At 38.5% G+C, this 16,716-nt stretch overlaps 2 protein-coding genes across 4 annotated transcripts; one reads left to right on the top strand and one right to left on the bottom strand.

The window, feature by feature from the left end:
- Positions 1-161: 161 nt before the first annotated feature.
- LOC141764744 (dynactin subunit 6-like) lies at positions 162-4,287 on the bottom strand. Of its 2 annotated transcripts, none has more exons than XM_074630209.1 (7): positions 4,152-4,283; positions 3,868-3,932; positions 3,633-3,738; positions 2,313-2,398; positions 2,145-2,192; positions 1,648-1,790; positions 162-490 (listed from the first exon to the last, which is right to left on the bottom strand). In XM_074630209.1, the coding sequence occupies exons 1-7, from the start codon at positions 4,178-4,180 to the stop codon at positions 398-400; spliced, it is 570 nt and encodes a 189-aa protein (XP_074486310.1). In that variant the 5' UTR covers positions 4,181-4,283; the 3' UTR covers positions 162-397. The 2 variants fall into 2 exon arrangements, with proteins under 2 accessions (XP_074486310.1, XP_074486311.1); XM_074630210.1 differs by lacking the exon at positions 162-490 and adding an exon at positions 947-1,087 and having other exon boundaries at positions 4,152-4,287.
- A 1,394-nt stretch (positions 4,288-5,681) lies between these two features.
- hgsnat (heparan-alpha-glucosaminide N-acetyltransferase) lies at positions 5,682-15,846 on the top strand. Of its 2 annotated transcripts, XM_074630205.1 has the most exons (18): positions 5,684-5,904; positions 7,198-7,313; positions 7,431-7,567; positions 8,836-8,954; positions 9,097-9,166; positions 9,454-9,523; positions 9,985-10,091; positions 10,378-10,454; positions 10,581-10,611; positions 10,707-10,867; positions 11,226-11,341; positions 11,589-11,710; positions 12,091-12,217; positions 12,429-12,515; positions 12,608-12,685; positions 12,814-12,884; positions 13,843-13,955; positions 14,288-15,846. In XM_074630205.1, the coding sequence occupies exons 1-18, from the start codon at positions 5,733-5,735 to the stop codon at positions 14,467-14,469; spliced, it is 1,956 nt and encodes a 651-aa protein (XP_074486306.1). In that variant the 5' UTR covers positions 5,684-5,732; the 3' UTR covers positions 14,470-15,846. The 2 variants fall into 2 exon arrangements, with proteins under 2 accessions (XP_074486305.1, XP_074486306.1); XM_074630204.1 differs by lacking the exon at positions 10,581-10,611 and having other exon boundaries at positions 5,682-5,904; positions 10,378-10,468; positions 10,687-10,867.
- Positions 15,847-16,716: the final 870 nt, after the last annotated feature.

Below are 16,716 nucleotides of genomic sequence, written 5' to 3'. Positions count from 1 at the left end.
GTCTCATTCAGTGTTGGTATTTCCTCCCCATTTTCAAAATGTGAGCATACACTGAAAACATTCTACTAATTCTTAGGTATTCTTACTGCGCCATTAACAACCTAGTGATGAAATTACAGGTAACCACTGTGATCATAAATTAGTATATGAAGCACACCGTCAGCATTTGAGGTTATTTAATTAATCATAGAAAAGGGTACATCAGCACAGCAAGATAAAGATGAAATGCTTGATCAGCTGTTGCGGGTTAGAGTAGAAAATATTTATCAGTAAGTACTGATGAAGCTAGGTACATATTATATAAGTATATACATTCATGCCTCCTTCCAGAAAGATCTATTTAAATATGGGTTTGCTAGCATTTTACAATCCAATTTCAATAGTATAAAGTTACATTTTAGCTAGCACTGTGGCCAGCTTTAACAGTTTTCTTCAAGTGGTGGTAGTTTGGCAAAATCTTCATCAGGAAGTCGAGCTGAAGAGTCTGGGGCTGTAAGGACAACAAAACAAACATGTTAATAAGCTGAAGCTTCTTAAAACCACAGTAGACATAAAATACCACAATTTTATAATGTGTTTTCCTGAATAAATTGAGTAGATTATGGAAACAAATACCCAATGGAAATTACAAGCTGTAACATATGATGGTACAGCTTGTTAAACGTATGGTGCCCAGAGTCTCACTGTTTTTCCTTGCTTGCAGATGTTTGCATTAATGTGTAAAAATCTCATCGGAACCTGCAGTGTAAATATGTTTTTGCACTTTTCAAGTGGGCAGAGGGCCGTAAAAAACATAGGGCCTTGATGCCTGTATGTACTTTGTATTTCACGCAGTGTGCTTTTGCACAAAGCATAGTTGAAAAGACCGTTCCTTTTAATATTTATGTAGGTGCTCTCAGAGATGAAAGAAATACTTCAAAGACGGGCAGGATCTGAGATTATATAAACACTAGCAGTGCAGTGGCTTGGCCTACGGTATTGCAGCTTTCTCGAGAACCGCTCATCCAAACATCTTCACACTCAACACTGCACTGCCTTGGGTCCGGAGCAATACATCTGTCAAGTGTGAAGTCGATCGGATGAACGGCTGTCGAGAAAATCGAAGGACAGACATACAGACAGAGACTCAAACTGTGTAACCGTTTAGAGCAGGGATTTACCATTGTGCACAGTATGTCAATCACAGTCATGTTTAAAGTGGGCATATTGAGATTATCTGTTATGTCTTTTTGGCAGCAGTACTGGTGTAGGCTTTAAGTAACCATTACAAAAAAAACAGTCTAAAATGTTTTAACAAAACAGATTTTTCTTTACTTAGCAGGACAGGTTTTGACATTGAAATGTGCCAGCACAAAGTACATGTTCATGTGCAGTATTATGTTTATCAGAATGATAATAATTGATCATTTTTGGCACTTTTAAGAAATGAAGTGACCCAGAATTATTAAATGGACATTGCCTACCTATACAGATGCCATATACGAGAGGTGGGTGCGCACTAGCTCTAAAACCTGCACACTATGCAATTTACTATAAAACACCACCGCAGACCAGTTACCGATGAGTTAAATCAACACCTCTTAACATGAAAACCTACATTTTAATGGTCCACCTGTAAGCATGGAATGTAAAGGAATGCTGTGGTACCTGTGGTCTCTCCGTCTGAACCCGCCTCATACATCCAGAGCCGTAGATGACCGTGTTCTCAGGTATGACTTCACAGGTGTTGACCTGACAGAAGGCTCCAATGATACAGCCACTGGTGAGGATCATATTCCTACCAACGTCAGCTAGACAACAAAAGAGAGGATATTTGATACGGTGAGTTGATTGAACTGCACTGCAGTCATTACATACGTAACACAGAGGATGAAAACACAATAAAGCTTATTTCCATTTTTGTCCTCTAGTATAACACACCACAAAATAAAACAAGACAGCAAGTGCAGACAATACAATCAACATAGAAATAGCAGGCGGCGGGGTAGCTATGTCAACACGCTCTTGGTTTCTTGGTCACGAGCATGTTGATACAGCGAGTCATGTGACTTCATTTATCTGAATGTGTCCATCCTACTCTGCAGATGTTGGTTGCTCACATATGAACACACACTGAAAGCCAAACAAAGACGCAAACATCCCACCTTTGGATTCAATCACGTTGTTGTCCCCGATTTTCAGGGCTTGTGATACTGTTGGTTTGTCTGCTAAGGAAAATTATTTTTTGGATGGTTATGATTCATGAAATGGTTACAATATGAAAATCATTTGACTTCTTGAATAAAAACTAGTCAGGGCAAGTCAAAGGATACCACAGCCAACTTCAAATACATTGTTCATGCCAATGGTCATAGTCTTTGGTTCCACCTCAGACTCTGGTGTGATGTTTTCTGGGTAACTGAAAGGTAAAACAAACAGGCATGTAATTATTATGATGTGGTGAAGGATTAAAAACAGAGACAGAGGCACATTACTCATCTTGTATATGTATGAATGAATGAATGAAAGACTTTATTTCCAACATAAAAATAAATAAAAACAGATACAAAATAATAACAAACAAAACAAGACTAATATTATCCAAAAAGGAGAAGTTAGAAGTAAAACTTATATTTCCCTTCCCCTTTCTCACTTCTCCTCTAATAACTCATAACTCATAGAATGATAATATAATATAATATAATATATAAACTATCCCAGATTTATTTACATCCCAAATTAAATATATGAACAGCATCCCAAGTTTATTTACAACCCACATATCCCTCCGTAGTTAAAAAGTAGATATAAACCAACCCTTATCACAACTCTTCCTCAACCATACACCTCCCAAAAATATCTTTTTTGTATAGCTTTTTAAAGTGATTTACCTATCACTTAACCCATTCCACAAATCCACCCCACAGACTGAAATACACATACTCTTCTTTGTTGTACGAACACAATGCTTTTTAAAATTCAATTTTCCTCTTAAATTATAACTTCTACCTCCCTGTCACAAAACATTTTTTGAATATTGCCCGGAATTGAATTTTGTCTTGCTTTGAACATAATTATTGCGGTTTTAAATTTAACCAAATCAATGAATTTCAATGCATGTGACTTTAAAAACAGTGTGTTCCCTATATATCCCACATTATTTACTATCCTGATTGCTCTCTTTTTGTAGTATGCATAATGGTTTTAAGTTGCTTTTATAAGTGTTAAACCCCAAACTTCCACACAGTAATTCAGATATGGTGATACAAGTGAAGAATACAGAGTGTGCAGTGATGTATGCTCCAGTATGTGTCTTGTTTTCCCCTAAAACTGCTATGCTCTTTGCCAGCTTTGTTCTTACATAACTTATTCGAGATTTCCAGCAGATTTTGTGGTCCAGTATATAACAGTGATATATACATGTTATACCAGAATCAGATTCAGAATCAGAATCGTGTTTATTGGCAGGTATAAGAGGTATACACTAGAAATTTGCTTTGGATTTGTTGGTGCAAGTTAAACAGTATAATAACAAAAGAATAGATAAAAACGTCAGAATAAAAAAATGAATTTCTACCAATATACAATATACAAAATAATCTATAAATAAAAATAAACAACAATACATTGATGAAGAGGGGATCTTGAATTACCCATTAATGATCAGAGCTTGCTCCTCGATCAAATTGCCTTCTCCAATCACGATGGGTCCTGCCTCTGCAATGATACGAGCTTTAGGGTGGACTACTGTCCTGGGGCCTGAGGAGAAACACAGCTGGGTTAAGTTACTAAACATGTAGTATTAGTTGAGTTTAATAAGATTTTAATGTAAAGAAATGCAAGTTTTCACAAGTCAGCAGTAACTATATGGAAGTGGACCCATCTTACCTATGGTGACATCTCCTCTAATTTCACTTTCAACACAAACTACAGCTCCAGCAGCTATTTTGACACTGTAAAAGAGAGAAACAGTGAAGAAATGAGAGAAAAAGGGTGTTTAAGGATGTAGCTTAAGCTAACGTTGCTAGCTAGCCAATTCACTATCCGTCTAAACTAGGCAACTTACCAGGTTAACGTTACTTAATAGTGACTATTTAGTCCTCATTTTGATTATTATGAACTTTTAACTTAGTGGTTAAACATCATTAATGGGCTAACATCATTTTGTTTACCTTTTCTGGGCGCTTGGTTTATCAGCCATTGTGACAGATGAGATCCGATGAGGAGGCACACGGTCGATTCACTCGGTGATCGATTTGGAGTCCTTGCTGTTACATCCTCTGCGCATGCGTCAGTCGATTTAAACTTTAGCTCTGTTTGATCATAACATGATTATTATTTATTATTATTTATTATTATTATTATTAAAGATGGGGATTTGGACGGTGCACGGTGGTGCAGTGGTTAGCACTGGCGCCTCACAGCTAGAGGGTTGCAGGTTCGAATCAGGCTTGGGACCCTTCTGTGTGGAGTTTGCATGTTCTCCCCGTGTTAGCGTGGGTTTTCTCCGGGTACTCCGGTTTCCTCCCACAGTCCAAAGACATGCAGATTAGGTTAATTGTGGACTCTAAATTGCCCGTAGGTGTGAATGTGAGTGTGAATGGTTGTCTGTCGTTATGTGTCAGCCCTGTGATGGACTGGCGACCTGTCCAGGGTGTACCCCGCCTTCGCCCAATGTCGGCTGGGATCGGCTCCAGCCCCCCCCGCGACCCCTAACGGGATAAGCGGTTGCAGATGAGGATGAGGATGAGGAGGGGATTTGGAAGAGTTCAGCACATTTAAAAACTTCTCTAGTGTGAAAAAAAAATTATTAGGAAGAGACACTTTTAACGTAAACATAAGATGCGAACTAGTTAATTTATGGGTTGAAATAATATACGTTACCATAGCAACAGACAGTGAAGACCCCCACGTTGTTTTGCGGTACGTGTATATCCTAGGCATTACGGTAAGAGCGTGTAGAACTTCAAAATAAAAGCACCGTTCTGATTAACGTGATTGGGTCATTCAGATTCATTCAAGAGGTCAGTCAGTCTGTCGATAATAAATAAATGAATAATTAAATAAATGAATAAATAAGTTAAAAAAAATAGATAAATGAAACAAAATGAATACATATGAAATTAATGATAATTTAAAAGATAAACAACCGCCTCAAAAATGTAGTTCAGAGAATAATGTTATTCCAATTGTTTAAATACTTAGTCAAATTTAATGCTGAAGAATACATTTCCAAAGACTGATCTGACTTCTAAATTACAGTAGATAATTTAATACTAAAGAATACATTTCCAAAGACTGATCTGACTTCTAAATTACAGTAGATAGATAGAATTGATTAAAGGGAAACTGTCCACTATCACACACTAAATTCACTTCAGGTTGACAGTACACAACCTCAGAGTATCACTCAGAGAATATTAGTACATTCTGATGTAGATTTTCAAAATTAAAGCCCTTTAAAAATCTCATATATGGACTATCTTCCCTCTAAATTAAGATTAGAATTGCTGGGGGGGAGTGATGAGGTCATAATTCGGCCAAATTCACCATAGCAACAGAGGAGTGTGTAGAGGCTCTTGCTGAAGAAAAGGTTTTGGTTCATCACACACTAGTCCAGCCTGCTATGGAAGCAGCAGTAGGAGACATGTAACAACATACAGGTAAATTAAGCGTTAATAATGTACTTTGGCCCTCATCGCTCCCACTACAATGTGAAAACAAGGAATGGTCGGAAGTGGTATCTAACTGTGATGGCAAAGAGGAAACTAAAACAGTCAGAAGACACATCTCCAGTCTCAGGGGTGGAACAGGCAAAGCAGAAAGAAAGGACACAACCAGAGAAAGATATGTTTTTCCTCGGTGCTATTGCTTTTCTGGTGGTAGCAGCTTGCGTGGTCCCCCTGACAGCTGAGACATCTACCTGTGAGTATCCAAGAGACAACTAGCAGAAGAGTGAAGATAGAAGCTAGGTTAGCTATAGAAAGCTAGCTAATGTCCAGCACAATTATACATCACTTTATGTGTTTAAATCGCCTTGCAGCAGCTACTGTGTCTTTCATCAACCAAGTGGAGATTCGCCACTATAGATATATTAGTTTAAGTATTTGACTATTAAGCCATAAAATGGGTTAGCTCGAGGCTAACTGTAGATAATAGCACCAACTCAAGGCAGCTTTGTTTGTAGAGCACATTTCAGCAACAGGGCAATTCAAAGTGCTTCACATAAACATCCAAGAACATTGCGACAAAGTGCAAAAGAACATTAAGACATAATTAAAACAGTTATAAAAACATTCAAGATTAGAAAATAAGAACAAGCTAAAAATAAAAGATAGGATAGAAGCTAAAATAGAATATAACACACAAGAGTAAAAGCTCTAGTGCAGTATATAACATCATTATCTGGTTTAATAAAAGGCAGCAGCAAACAGGAACGTTTTAAGCTCTGATTTAAAAGAGTTGGAGTTGGTCCTGCAGGTTTCTGGGAGCTTGTTCCAGATATTTGGTGCATAAAAACTGAACGCTGCTTCTGCTGCATGTTTAGTTGTGACTCTGGGGACACTAAGCAGACCTGATCTAGATGATCTGAGAGGTCTGGATGGTTCATAACATAGCAGAAGATCAGAAATGTATTTAGTGCTTTGTAAACCAGCAGCAGTATTTTGAACTCAGCAGGAAACAGCTGATAGTCCAAGTCGTTTAAATTTCCCTCCTGTGGGGTTAGTTTACGGATTAATCCAGCATGTGACCACGGGGCTCTGCTCTGCTGCCATAACTTCAGCCCTCTCACATGCTCTCCTCTCACAGGCTGACTGGCTGTAGCTTGGATTTACTCACTCTTTGCTACCACATCTAGCTACCACACACACTTTATGGTATGGAATAGGCGTCCATAACGATAGCAGTGGACCATAGGTTTGAGAGGTAAGTTACCAGAAAGCTAGTTGCACAGCTGTGGCAATCTACGAAGGCATTAAAAGCAACGCCTTCACTTCAGTGTCTGATTTCTCTGTACAATATGTAGGTCAACATGGAGTCAGGGATTATTTATAACCAGTGCAATAGCAAACAACCGGTTTCTGATTCTATGAGTATAATGATCATACGTTTGATCTGTGGCTTCACTGTGTAGGCTGTAGCATCTTTTTCTGCAAGTGGATTTGCTAATAGATTTCTACTAATGTGCACAATATGTACTGCTGTTTCTTGCTCCAGCTGGTATCTCTTATCGTAAACACACTGTCCTGAAAATGGATGAGGCAATTCTGACAGTCAACAATGAGCTGGACATGGAGGTGGTGGTGTCCTGGATGTCAGAGCGATGCTATCAGGTAGGCTCACACACCACACACACACCAGATATTTCCCTGCAGTTTGGCTATATGGCTTGTTTCAAATGAGGGTGATGATAATGTTCTGATCTGGACCCTTGTTTCCTTGTTTGCTAGTGTCTGTACCAGCAGCTGGGGGTGGTACCCGCAGGGTCCAGTCCTGGCCAGCCCAGTTCAATGGACTTCAAAGTGGGCACACAGCATGAAATTACACTACAGCTCAACAGCACCCCTGTCAACGTAGAGCTCTGCACGTAAGTTAAAGAACAAACACAGACATGTTTCACATACTCTAGAACTGGGAATATATTAAAGAGGACCTATTATGCTTATTTTCAGGTGCATTTTTGTATTTGGGGTTTATACTAGAACATGTTAGCATACTCTGATGTTCAAGAAACGCTTCACTTTTCTCATACCGGCTGTGCTGCAGCACCTCTTTTCACCCTCTGTCTGAAACGCTCTGTTTGAGCTCCTGCCCCGCCCTCTCGAAAATCCCAGTTTGCTCTGATTAGTCAGCTGGCTCACTCTGTTGTGATTGGTAAACCAAACCTAACGCTTCGCACTCTGCTCCAGCTCCATTCTAACTAGTTTTTTATTTGAGGGTGTGCCAAACTAGCCGCTAGGCAAAATGTGTTACTTGGTGACATCACCATGTTACGGAGGAGTGTTTCTGTGGGGAGAGTAACTCCCTGTGGCGTGGACTTTGGGCTTTGAAACTTTGCAGACCTTTCACATGCACAGAAAACTCTATAACATACTAAAGGAAAGGGAAAAAGCACAAAAGCATAATAGGTTCGCTTTAAAACATATATACAGTATAAATGTTTGGAAATATTCCCTTCAGAATCAGAATCAGAATGGTGTTTATTGCCAGGTGTATGAGGTATACACTATGAATTTTCTTTGGTTTTGTTGGTGCAAGTCAAACAGACATCAACTAAAACACAACTTGACATCCATTCCTAAAGTCTCATTTACAGTAAATCTTTAAACGAGACTTAAGATTTACTAAACTGACCTAAATATGTTTATATAGTATATTACAACATTTTTCTTAGCTTTATATGTAACAAAACAAATATCTTTTTGAAGGATTGAAAATCTAATAGGATTCTAACGATATTTAGAGAGCTCTCATGGACATAATAATACAGCTGGGCTAATTATGAATGAATAAATTAATATAACATTTCAGGGTCAAAACCACACAGATACATCACAGTGAGATGCTGCAGCACATCTTAAAAATAACATTCATTGACTAACCATCCAGCATATAAGGGAATTACAATTTTACAAAAAACAGACTATAAAATAACATACAGTATAATTACTCACACATTTTATCAAGGTGAGTGTGATGTGTCAACTAGCCATCTTGGTATTAAAACCTTGTTGAATGACATCTACATATATAAGATTAAAGAACCATGGAATGACTATGAGCATACATATATACAGTATATCAATCAGTCTGGTTGGTTTTCTGCCTGGTATAGCGTCTCATTTTTAATTTCAGGGTCCCATTCCACTTCGGGGAGCACGGTAACTACTCTCTGTGGGTGAAAAATCTGAACGACTCCGCCGTGGTGAACTGCTCCATAGTGACTGATGCAGACCCCGTCAACAGCTACATACGTGAGTCTCACACACACTAACGCATTCATAAGCATGTATAATGTGGACTTAATGTCAAGTATGTTGATGCTATATTCATGTCTGTCATGCTGTATGAACAACATGCCATATTTAAATAATGTTCCGCTCTCTTTCCACGCAGCGATCTTAGTGGCTTTTCTTATCTTTGCTGGACTGGCCTTGGTGTCTGCCATTGGAACAACAATATTAGGGTAATTTATTGTTTTGTTCTTCTCTATTTATTCAGTAAATTTCCAAGTAGAGATGTGATGAGTCGTGTGTACATATACGAACAAGATCTACATATGATGTATTAAATCATGATTCCATTAAATTTAAATCATTTTTGAGATATTTGTCATGGCATAAACATCTCGCGCTAAGCTTACTGCCAAGTCCAGAGAGTCCCTGCTGCTGTTTTCTTGTGTCTCTCGTGTGAACTGTGAGCTTGTGTGTATCATCGAAAAACTCCTAAACTGGGTGATTGCTTCTTGTCCAGGCTTGACGTAGTGAAGGGTATCGTCTTCCGAATTGCCGGCACCATGGAGACCGAGAGGCTCATCAACTCTGTGAGTGTTTGTGTAGACTAGAGGATATTCTTGCAACCACAAACTGTAGGACCTTATTTAGCCAAAATGGTACTATAACTAAGATAAGTTACCAAATATCTTTTATTTATTAGGGTTTGTATTTTAATGCTGCATTATAAAGCTCTTTGGAAGTTTGTTATGAAGAATGTGACAAAAATAAAATGTATTTCTTATGATGTATCACTTGGCTTTCAGGGGCTGTTAACACAATTGAAGGTTTAAGTGGAGAGTTTTACAAGGGTTTTGAATGGAGGCTTATACGCTTTCAAAACAAAAAAAATATTGAACAGTATTACAAAATCCATTACAGGCTGCATGAGTCTAAAAATGTTAAATGTCAGATCTTAAAGGAAATTGTATTAACCATGATTTGTAACTCTGTATACAGAAGTGTGTTTGCTTTCAACTGAACAGTGTTGATTTCTCATTTTCATCATCAGGAACTGGGCTCCCCTGGCAGGCAGACAGTGTCGCTAGTTGCTGACAACATCCTCCCTCCATCACCCAACCCCAGCAAGAGGCTGCGGTCTCTGGATACATTCAGAGGGTAGCAAGATATTAACTGAATCATCACTTGGCCTGATCTGTCATAACATGTGATTCTGTCTGCAGCGTGACCTTTTGGCAGCTGACACTGGATAATATTAACATGCATCCGGTGCCTTGAAGTTGTTGCTTCACAGGATTTTTCACCCTAAAGTGGAACCATTTAGCTGTATTCCTGCGATATTTTAGCTTTGATGCATCATTTGACACAAATATGTCCATGTAACTTTGCATGTCTTGTTTGGTATAATCTCAATGCCTGTTGCATTTCTTCTATTTCCTTTCAGTATCTCCTTAGTCGTCATGGTGTTTGTGAACTACGGAGGGGGACGATACTGGTTCTTTAAACACGAGAGCTGGAATGGTGAGCCCCACTTGGTTCTACTTTAAATTTGTTTAGCCATCTCACATGTTATTCACAGATCTTTGTGACCTGGCTTGGTGTTGGAGTTGATTTTGAAGCCTGTGTTTTCCATTTGTCTTCCTACAGGCCTTACTGTTGCAGATCTAGTCTTCCCTTGGTAAGCTCAGTTTGAGTTTAAACCTTGTGTAACTTTCACCTTCCTCCTCTTTGTATCTCATTTTCTCACACTGAGTGTTTCCCGTCCTTCACCAGGTTTGTGTTCATAATGGGGACATCCGTCGCCCTGTCAATCAACTCCCTGCTCCGCGCGGGCTCAACCCGCTGCTCACTGGTGAGGAAAGTTGTGTGGAGGAGCCTGCAGCTCTTCCTCATCGGCGTCTTCATCATCAACCCAAACTACTGTCAGGGACCGTGTGAGTATAAACACACTCTTTTATGCATAGACTGTATATAAGAAGTGTACGTAATCACTGTGACGTCACGCATTGGTTTGTGGACTGCCGTTTTGAAGCCTCGAGTTTTGCAACCAGAGGAGTCGCCCCCTGCTGGCTATTAGAAAGAATGCAAGTTTAAGGCACTTCAGCATTGACTTCACTTTTCAAACCCGGAGTTGCCCACTGCTTTGATGCTGCCTATAATATTACGAACCATTTAGATGATTAATACACCATGTTCTTTGATACTCCTCCAAACTGATTTCTTCTTTTCTTTGTTTGCTTGTGTGTTTCTGCCTGCATGTGTGCTCACACTCAATCCTCATCTACTCCACAGTGTCTTGGGACAACGTGCGGATCCCTGGTGTGTTGCAGCGCCTGGCCTGGACGTACTTAGCTGTAGCCTGCCTGGATCTGTTGGTGGCCAGAGGTCATCTTGACATCCTTACAACGGTCAGCCAACAGCTCTATTTTAACCTAATTCTTTAATTTTATATTTAGTGTTCAAGTGGTGCAAGAGTTACCTTAAATAGAATATCAATAAATATCTACTGTGGACACATGAAAACATAAATAAATTCTGATGTTCTGGATCAGTTATTTGCAATCTGCAACTTCACCGCTAGATCCTGCCAAATCCTACACACTGCACCTTTAATGTATTTTATTAGTGTTTGATTTCGGAGTGTATGTCCTCCAGGATGCTTGGTGGTCCCCTGGCCTCGACATCTTGCTGTACTGGCCAGCCTGGCTGTGTGTGCTTGTCTTAGAAATCATCTGGCTGTGCCTCACTTTCCTACTTCCTGTGCCAGATTGCCCAACGTGAGTAAAACCGGACATGTTTGTCTTTTTGTATCCATGTAAAAATAGAAAATGCTCAGCAAGCAGCAAGGTTTTGTCCTCTTCTGAACAGTGTCTGTGTATGTGTTTGTGTGAAATGCCCTGTTACCAAGTAACAAAATAAGAACAAATTGTGGAAACGAACAAAAATATGAGAAAACATTTTCGTAAATCGCTTCCTGCATGAGGCCCAATGTATCATAAAGGGATTGATCAAATAATGAGCCATTGAAAAAAAATAAACAGAATCAAGATTTGAATCATATTTTATAAAATGTGGTGTTTGTTTTTAGACCTTAACCTTGCTCTTAAGACCATTTATCCAACACTGATAACACTGACTTTCCAACTCTTGTGAACAGAGGCTATCTGGGTCCAGGTGGGATTGGGGACATGGGCCTGTACGCTAACTGTACCGGTGGCGCGGCCGGTTTCATTGATCGCTGGCTGCTTGGAGACAGCCACATCTACCAGAATCCCTCGTCACGGGTCAGTGACTAGAAAAACAACCCAAACATACCAAGAGTAGTCACATTTAATCTCTTTACAACTTGAGAAGCTTGTGCTTACATATCAGCTTTCTCTTTGAGAGGCCCATACACATTTGCTAACCCCAACCATGCTAACAATACACATGATGCAAGGGTTACTTACTGAAGTATATTCACAATAATCCACTTCTGTTTCCATATTAATAAAGGTGATTTATGCAACTCATATGCCATACGATCCAGAAGGTGTTCTTGGCAGCATCAACTCTATCCTCATGGCTTTTCTTGGACTACAGGTATGTAATGTGTATTTGTCTGGTTCTCTCTTGCTTTTATTCATATTGATGATGTCAAAATTCATAATAATATAACTTTTAATTGTACCCAGGCAGGAAAAATAATCTTACACTACAGAGATCTCCACACAAGTATAATTTCAAGATTTCTTATCTGGGGTCTCTCATTGGTAAGAACATTACCTTGTTGTATGACATCTTATGCGTCTACAGTATGCGCACATGTTTATCAATTCATTATTATTATTTTCTCATTTTGCTTCCCTGAGTGAATAATGGCACCTCTTGTAACACACAGGGAGTCATATCAGCAGTTCTAACCAAGTGCTCCACAGACCAGGGCTTCATTCCCGTTAACAAGAACCTGTGGTAAAGTTTGCTTTCATGCACTTTCAGATGGGACATGTTTTGGTCAGCAGTTGCTTTTTGGTGTCTGTTGACTGAATGTTTGAGGAAGTTGCTACAAGGAATAGGCCGCTCAAAATGTTATAAGGTTCATAGGTCTTTTGTTTTGTGTTTTTTTTAGTGCTTTAGTGCTGTAGGACTTTATCGTGCCTCTGATACTATTACTCATTCTGCTGTTCGGTATGTTTTTTGTGCCTACTATATGTTTTGGTGGACCAATGACAGTTTTCCAGTTTGGTGGACAGACGATACATTTTGTATTCCCTTCTTTCCTGTTTTAAAAAACACACTATGTGAGATCCCTCGCCACATTCACATCCGTGTATAATTCACGAAATCCAAGTTCGTTCCAGGTTTCCAAATTTGCGTATCATTCCTAGCCAGCTACCACCTTTGTCCTAAACATCCATGCCAGTGCATGGGATTATCAACACAGTCAGAAGTTGTTAATCTTCAGCCTGGGCTCCCAGCTAAAAGGGCCCCAAACAGCTACAGATGTATTATGATGTTAAGATATGAAAAATATTGAGTCATGTGAGTCAAAGCACTTAAAAAATATGAAACTCAACTGTAAACTACTTACTGTGTACTTCTGCTTCAGAGGAATACTTTGTAGTACTACATTTACCTGACAGAAATCTTACTGGTTATGTTGCGGATTCAGATTTGACTCGCAAAATATAACAATTCAAATATGATGCATTGTTATTCATTAAACTATTCAGCATTATATTGGAATTTAAAGCTCCACCTTGAACAGACGTTAAGTGTATTTAAGTACATTGTGCATTCTGCAAATAATGGGATTTTGTTTGGAGTTGTTGTGTCATTTGTGAAAAATATACAAGAGAGCAATAATAGAAAATGTCCAGACAAATCAAAGCTCCCCAAACCTACAGGTGTCTGTTCATTTCACTTCTAGGTCTCTGTCCTATGTGACAACACTGGCCTGTTTTGCGTATGTGCTGCTGGTGCTGGTCTACTTCACAGTGGATGTGAAGAAGTGGTGGTCTGGAGCACCTTTCTACTACCCTGGTGAGCATTGCGCTGTATTGTCAGATATACACATAGATTATTCATGCATCCTGTATATTGGGCTTTATGATATCACAATGGATGGACATGCCTGCCAACCACTTATTTTTTACTTTAAACCAATTCAACCTTTTCTCACACTAATACAGTATTTTCATATGAATATAGAGGTCAGGCATTTGTGTAGCTGTAGTTCAATATTAGTACTTGTATGATAATTACATCTACACAATCCCTGATGTGTCTAACTTCTGTCTGAAAGGATACAGAGAAATTAGATCCACCAAATGTACCACTTTTAAATTCTCTCTAAATTGTGTGCACGATTCCAGGTATGAACTCCATCCTCGTGTACGTGGGCCATGAAGTGTTCGAGGAGTACTTCCCCTTCCGTTGGCGCATGGCGGACAGCCAATCCCACGCCGAGCACCTCACCCAGAACCTCGTGGCTACTTCCTGCTGGGTCTTCATCTCCTACATGCTCTACAGAAGGAAGATTTTCTGGAAAATTTAGAAGCGGAGCCTCTAAATGACGGGACAGCGGTGCCAGAGGACATTGTTTACATCAGACTTGCTGGAGTTAAAAGCTGCAAACATTTGGAAAGCGGGAAACGGGAGACTGATTTATTTTGTCAAAACTATGGTGGTTCTCTGTCTCTGAACGTATGTGGGTTTCTTCTTTCAAACAGCACATTTTTTTTAGTTTTTTAATTTCAGTCACTACTTTATAGGACCATACAGTACATGTTTAAAGACTTTTTCCAAAGATCTTCAGATATGAAGCAGCTGACCCGTGCCAAATATCTCAAATGACTCAGGAAGAACTCGTCCAAGATTAGTTTGAGAACTATGAAAGCTGACACTGTTAATCTGCTATTTGACGGTGTTACAGACGCTGGTTTTCATTCCTCATCTTGTACCACAGACTACAGCAGCAGGGTGTAGAAGTAGTGGTTTAACAAGCACTTGTTGACTTCCCCTTGGGGGGAATCCCTGCTGCCATCTTAAGTACTGTTGCATTACTCTGAAGTGGGTGTTTGTGAGGAGACATTAAATGCTGTACCCTCAAGAGAAAAGGCTACCAATAATGCATCGTGATCTTTCGTCCTTTCCACTGCACAGTGGAAGGTGGAAGTGATATTTAAACGAGGAAATCAGCATGTAGAGGTTTTAAAATATCGAAGTCAAACATCTGCAATATATCATTCCTTAGTTGTCTGTCTTGTTTTCCCATTTGCAGTCCTTCTGCTCCCTCGCTCACCAAGTGTCCAGTGGTGTGAGTGACATATGGTGCTGCGTGTTACGTGCTAAGGGGAAGTAAAGGAGGGCATGTCAGATGACTATTGAAACCCACTGGAGGGTGCTTGCTTTGCATTTTGGTCAATGCAGAAGCATGTGTGTGAATTTATCTTTTTCATCAGGTTTTCAAAAACAAGTCACAGAACTGACCTTTTTATTTTGTCACATATGCCCTTTTTTATGTTAGCACTGGCAGAAATTGTCAATATCATTTTTCACATTTTCTTAAATGTCTCATGAGTTTATAGAAAGCAGTTGTACTGTATGTTGCCCATGTACAGTAGTTTGATTATGAGATTTAGAAATACATATTTGCTGATGTCTCATCTCACCATAAAACAGTGTTGCCGTTACACTCATACTGTAAAAATGTGCCCCCTTCTAAGATTGGCAGTTAATATAAATATGATTTTGCAAAATCATATGTTCAATCTGTCAAATATCCGAATGCTGTGGAAATTTTTTGAATAATTGTTCATCCAGTACTGTCTAAATTGTTGAAATTCACTTTGCCAAACTTTTATACTTTTTTTTTTTATATATTTGCCATATGAACATAAGTTTATGTAATAAAATCTATTCCAAAATGTTATTACTGTTTGAGTTGTAATGTTCTAATGACTTTTTTCTGTTCAGTCTTTAAGCCTTTAACTCTCTAACGACCCGTTTTTGTCTTTTTTAATTAATTAATTTGAGATGCTGCTCAGCACTGTGTGTCAAGTTGTTCTCGTCATGAATCAGAAAAAACATGAATTATTTAATTAATTAAGTATTCAAAATGAATTGTGAAAATGTATAAGGTTTTAGAACATTATGATAGAAGTATATGATGGCTATTCCCATGTTCTATGTCTCATAAGTTGTTGCAGCAATTTTTGGGTTGATATCATTTGTTACATAGATTTGGTGCTAAATTTAACCATTTTTTTACCACTCGAGAATTGATAAAAATGATCAATAGTCCTTCCAAAATACCACATTAAGACACTAAGTCCTTGAGGAACATTATAGAAAAAGCCATGCTCTGATTTGGTATCAACAACTTTTGACATTTGGAGATTTCTACAAGAATTTCATTTTTTGCATTTAATTGATTAATAACTAATTGTAGAATAGAATAGGCATTAAATAATGTGTTTACAAATTAATTTATTAATATGTGAATAAATGGAGAAAATTACAAAGTGTTTCATTATTTGACATTTTAATGGGCAGTAAAAAGAAGAATTCTGACTAATATTTCACTAGTAAATTCTTTTCATAATTCTCCTTTTTATTGCCCATTATAATGTCAAATAATGAAATACTTTGTAATTTTCTCCATTTATTCATTGATTAATAAATACATTTGTAAACACATTTATTAATGCCTATTTTATTGTACAATTAGTTATTAATCAATTAAATGCTTGATTACTATTTACGTGACTCTTGTGGTCCTCCATAGCTGTATTGCTCAATG

Source organism: Sebastes fasciatus, chromosome 3 (assembly GCF_043250625.1).
Source record: "Sebastes fasciatus isolate fSebFas1 chromosome 3, fSebFas1.pri, whole genome shotgun sequence".
Lineage (NCBI taxonomy): Eukaryota > Metazoa > Chordata > Actinopteri > Perciformes > Sebastidae > Sebastes > Sebastes fasciatus.
Note: the sequence above shows the minus strand (reverse complement) of the source record. Positions and strands in the feature narration are given on the sequence as shown.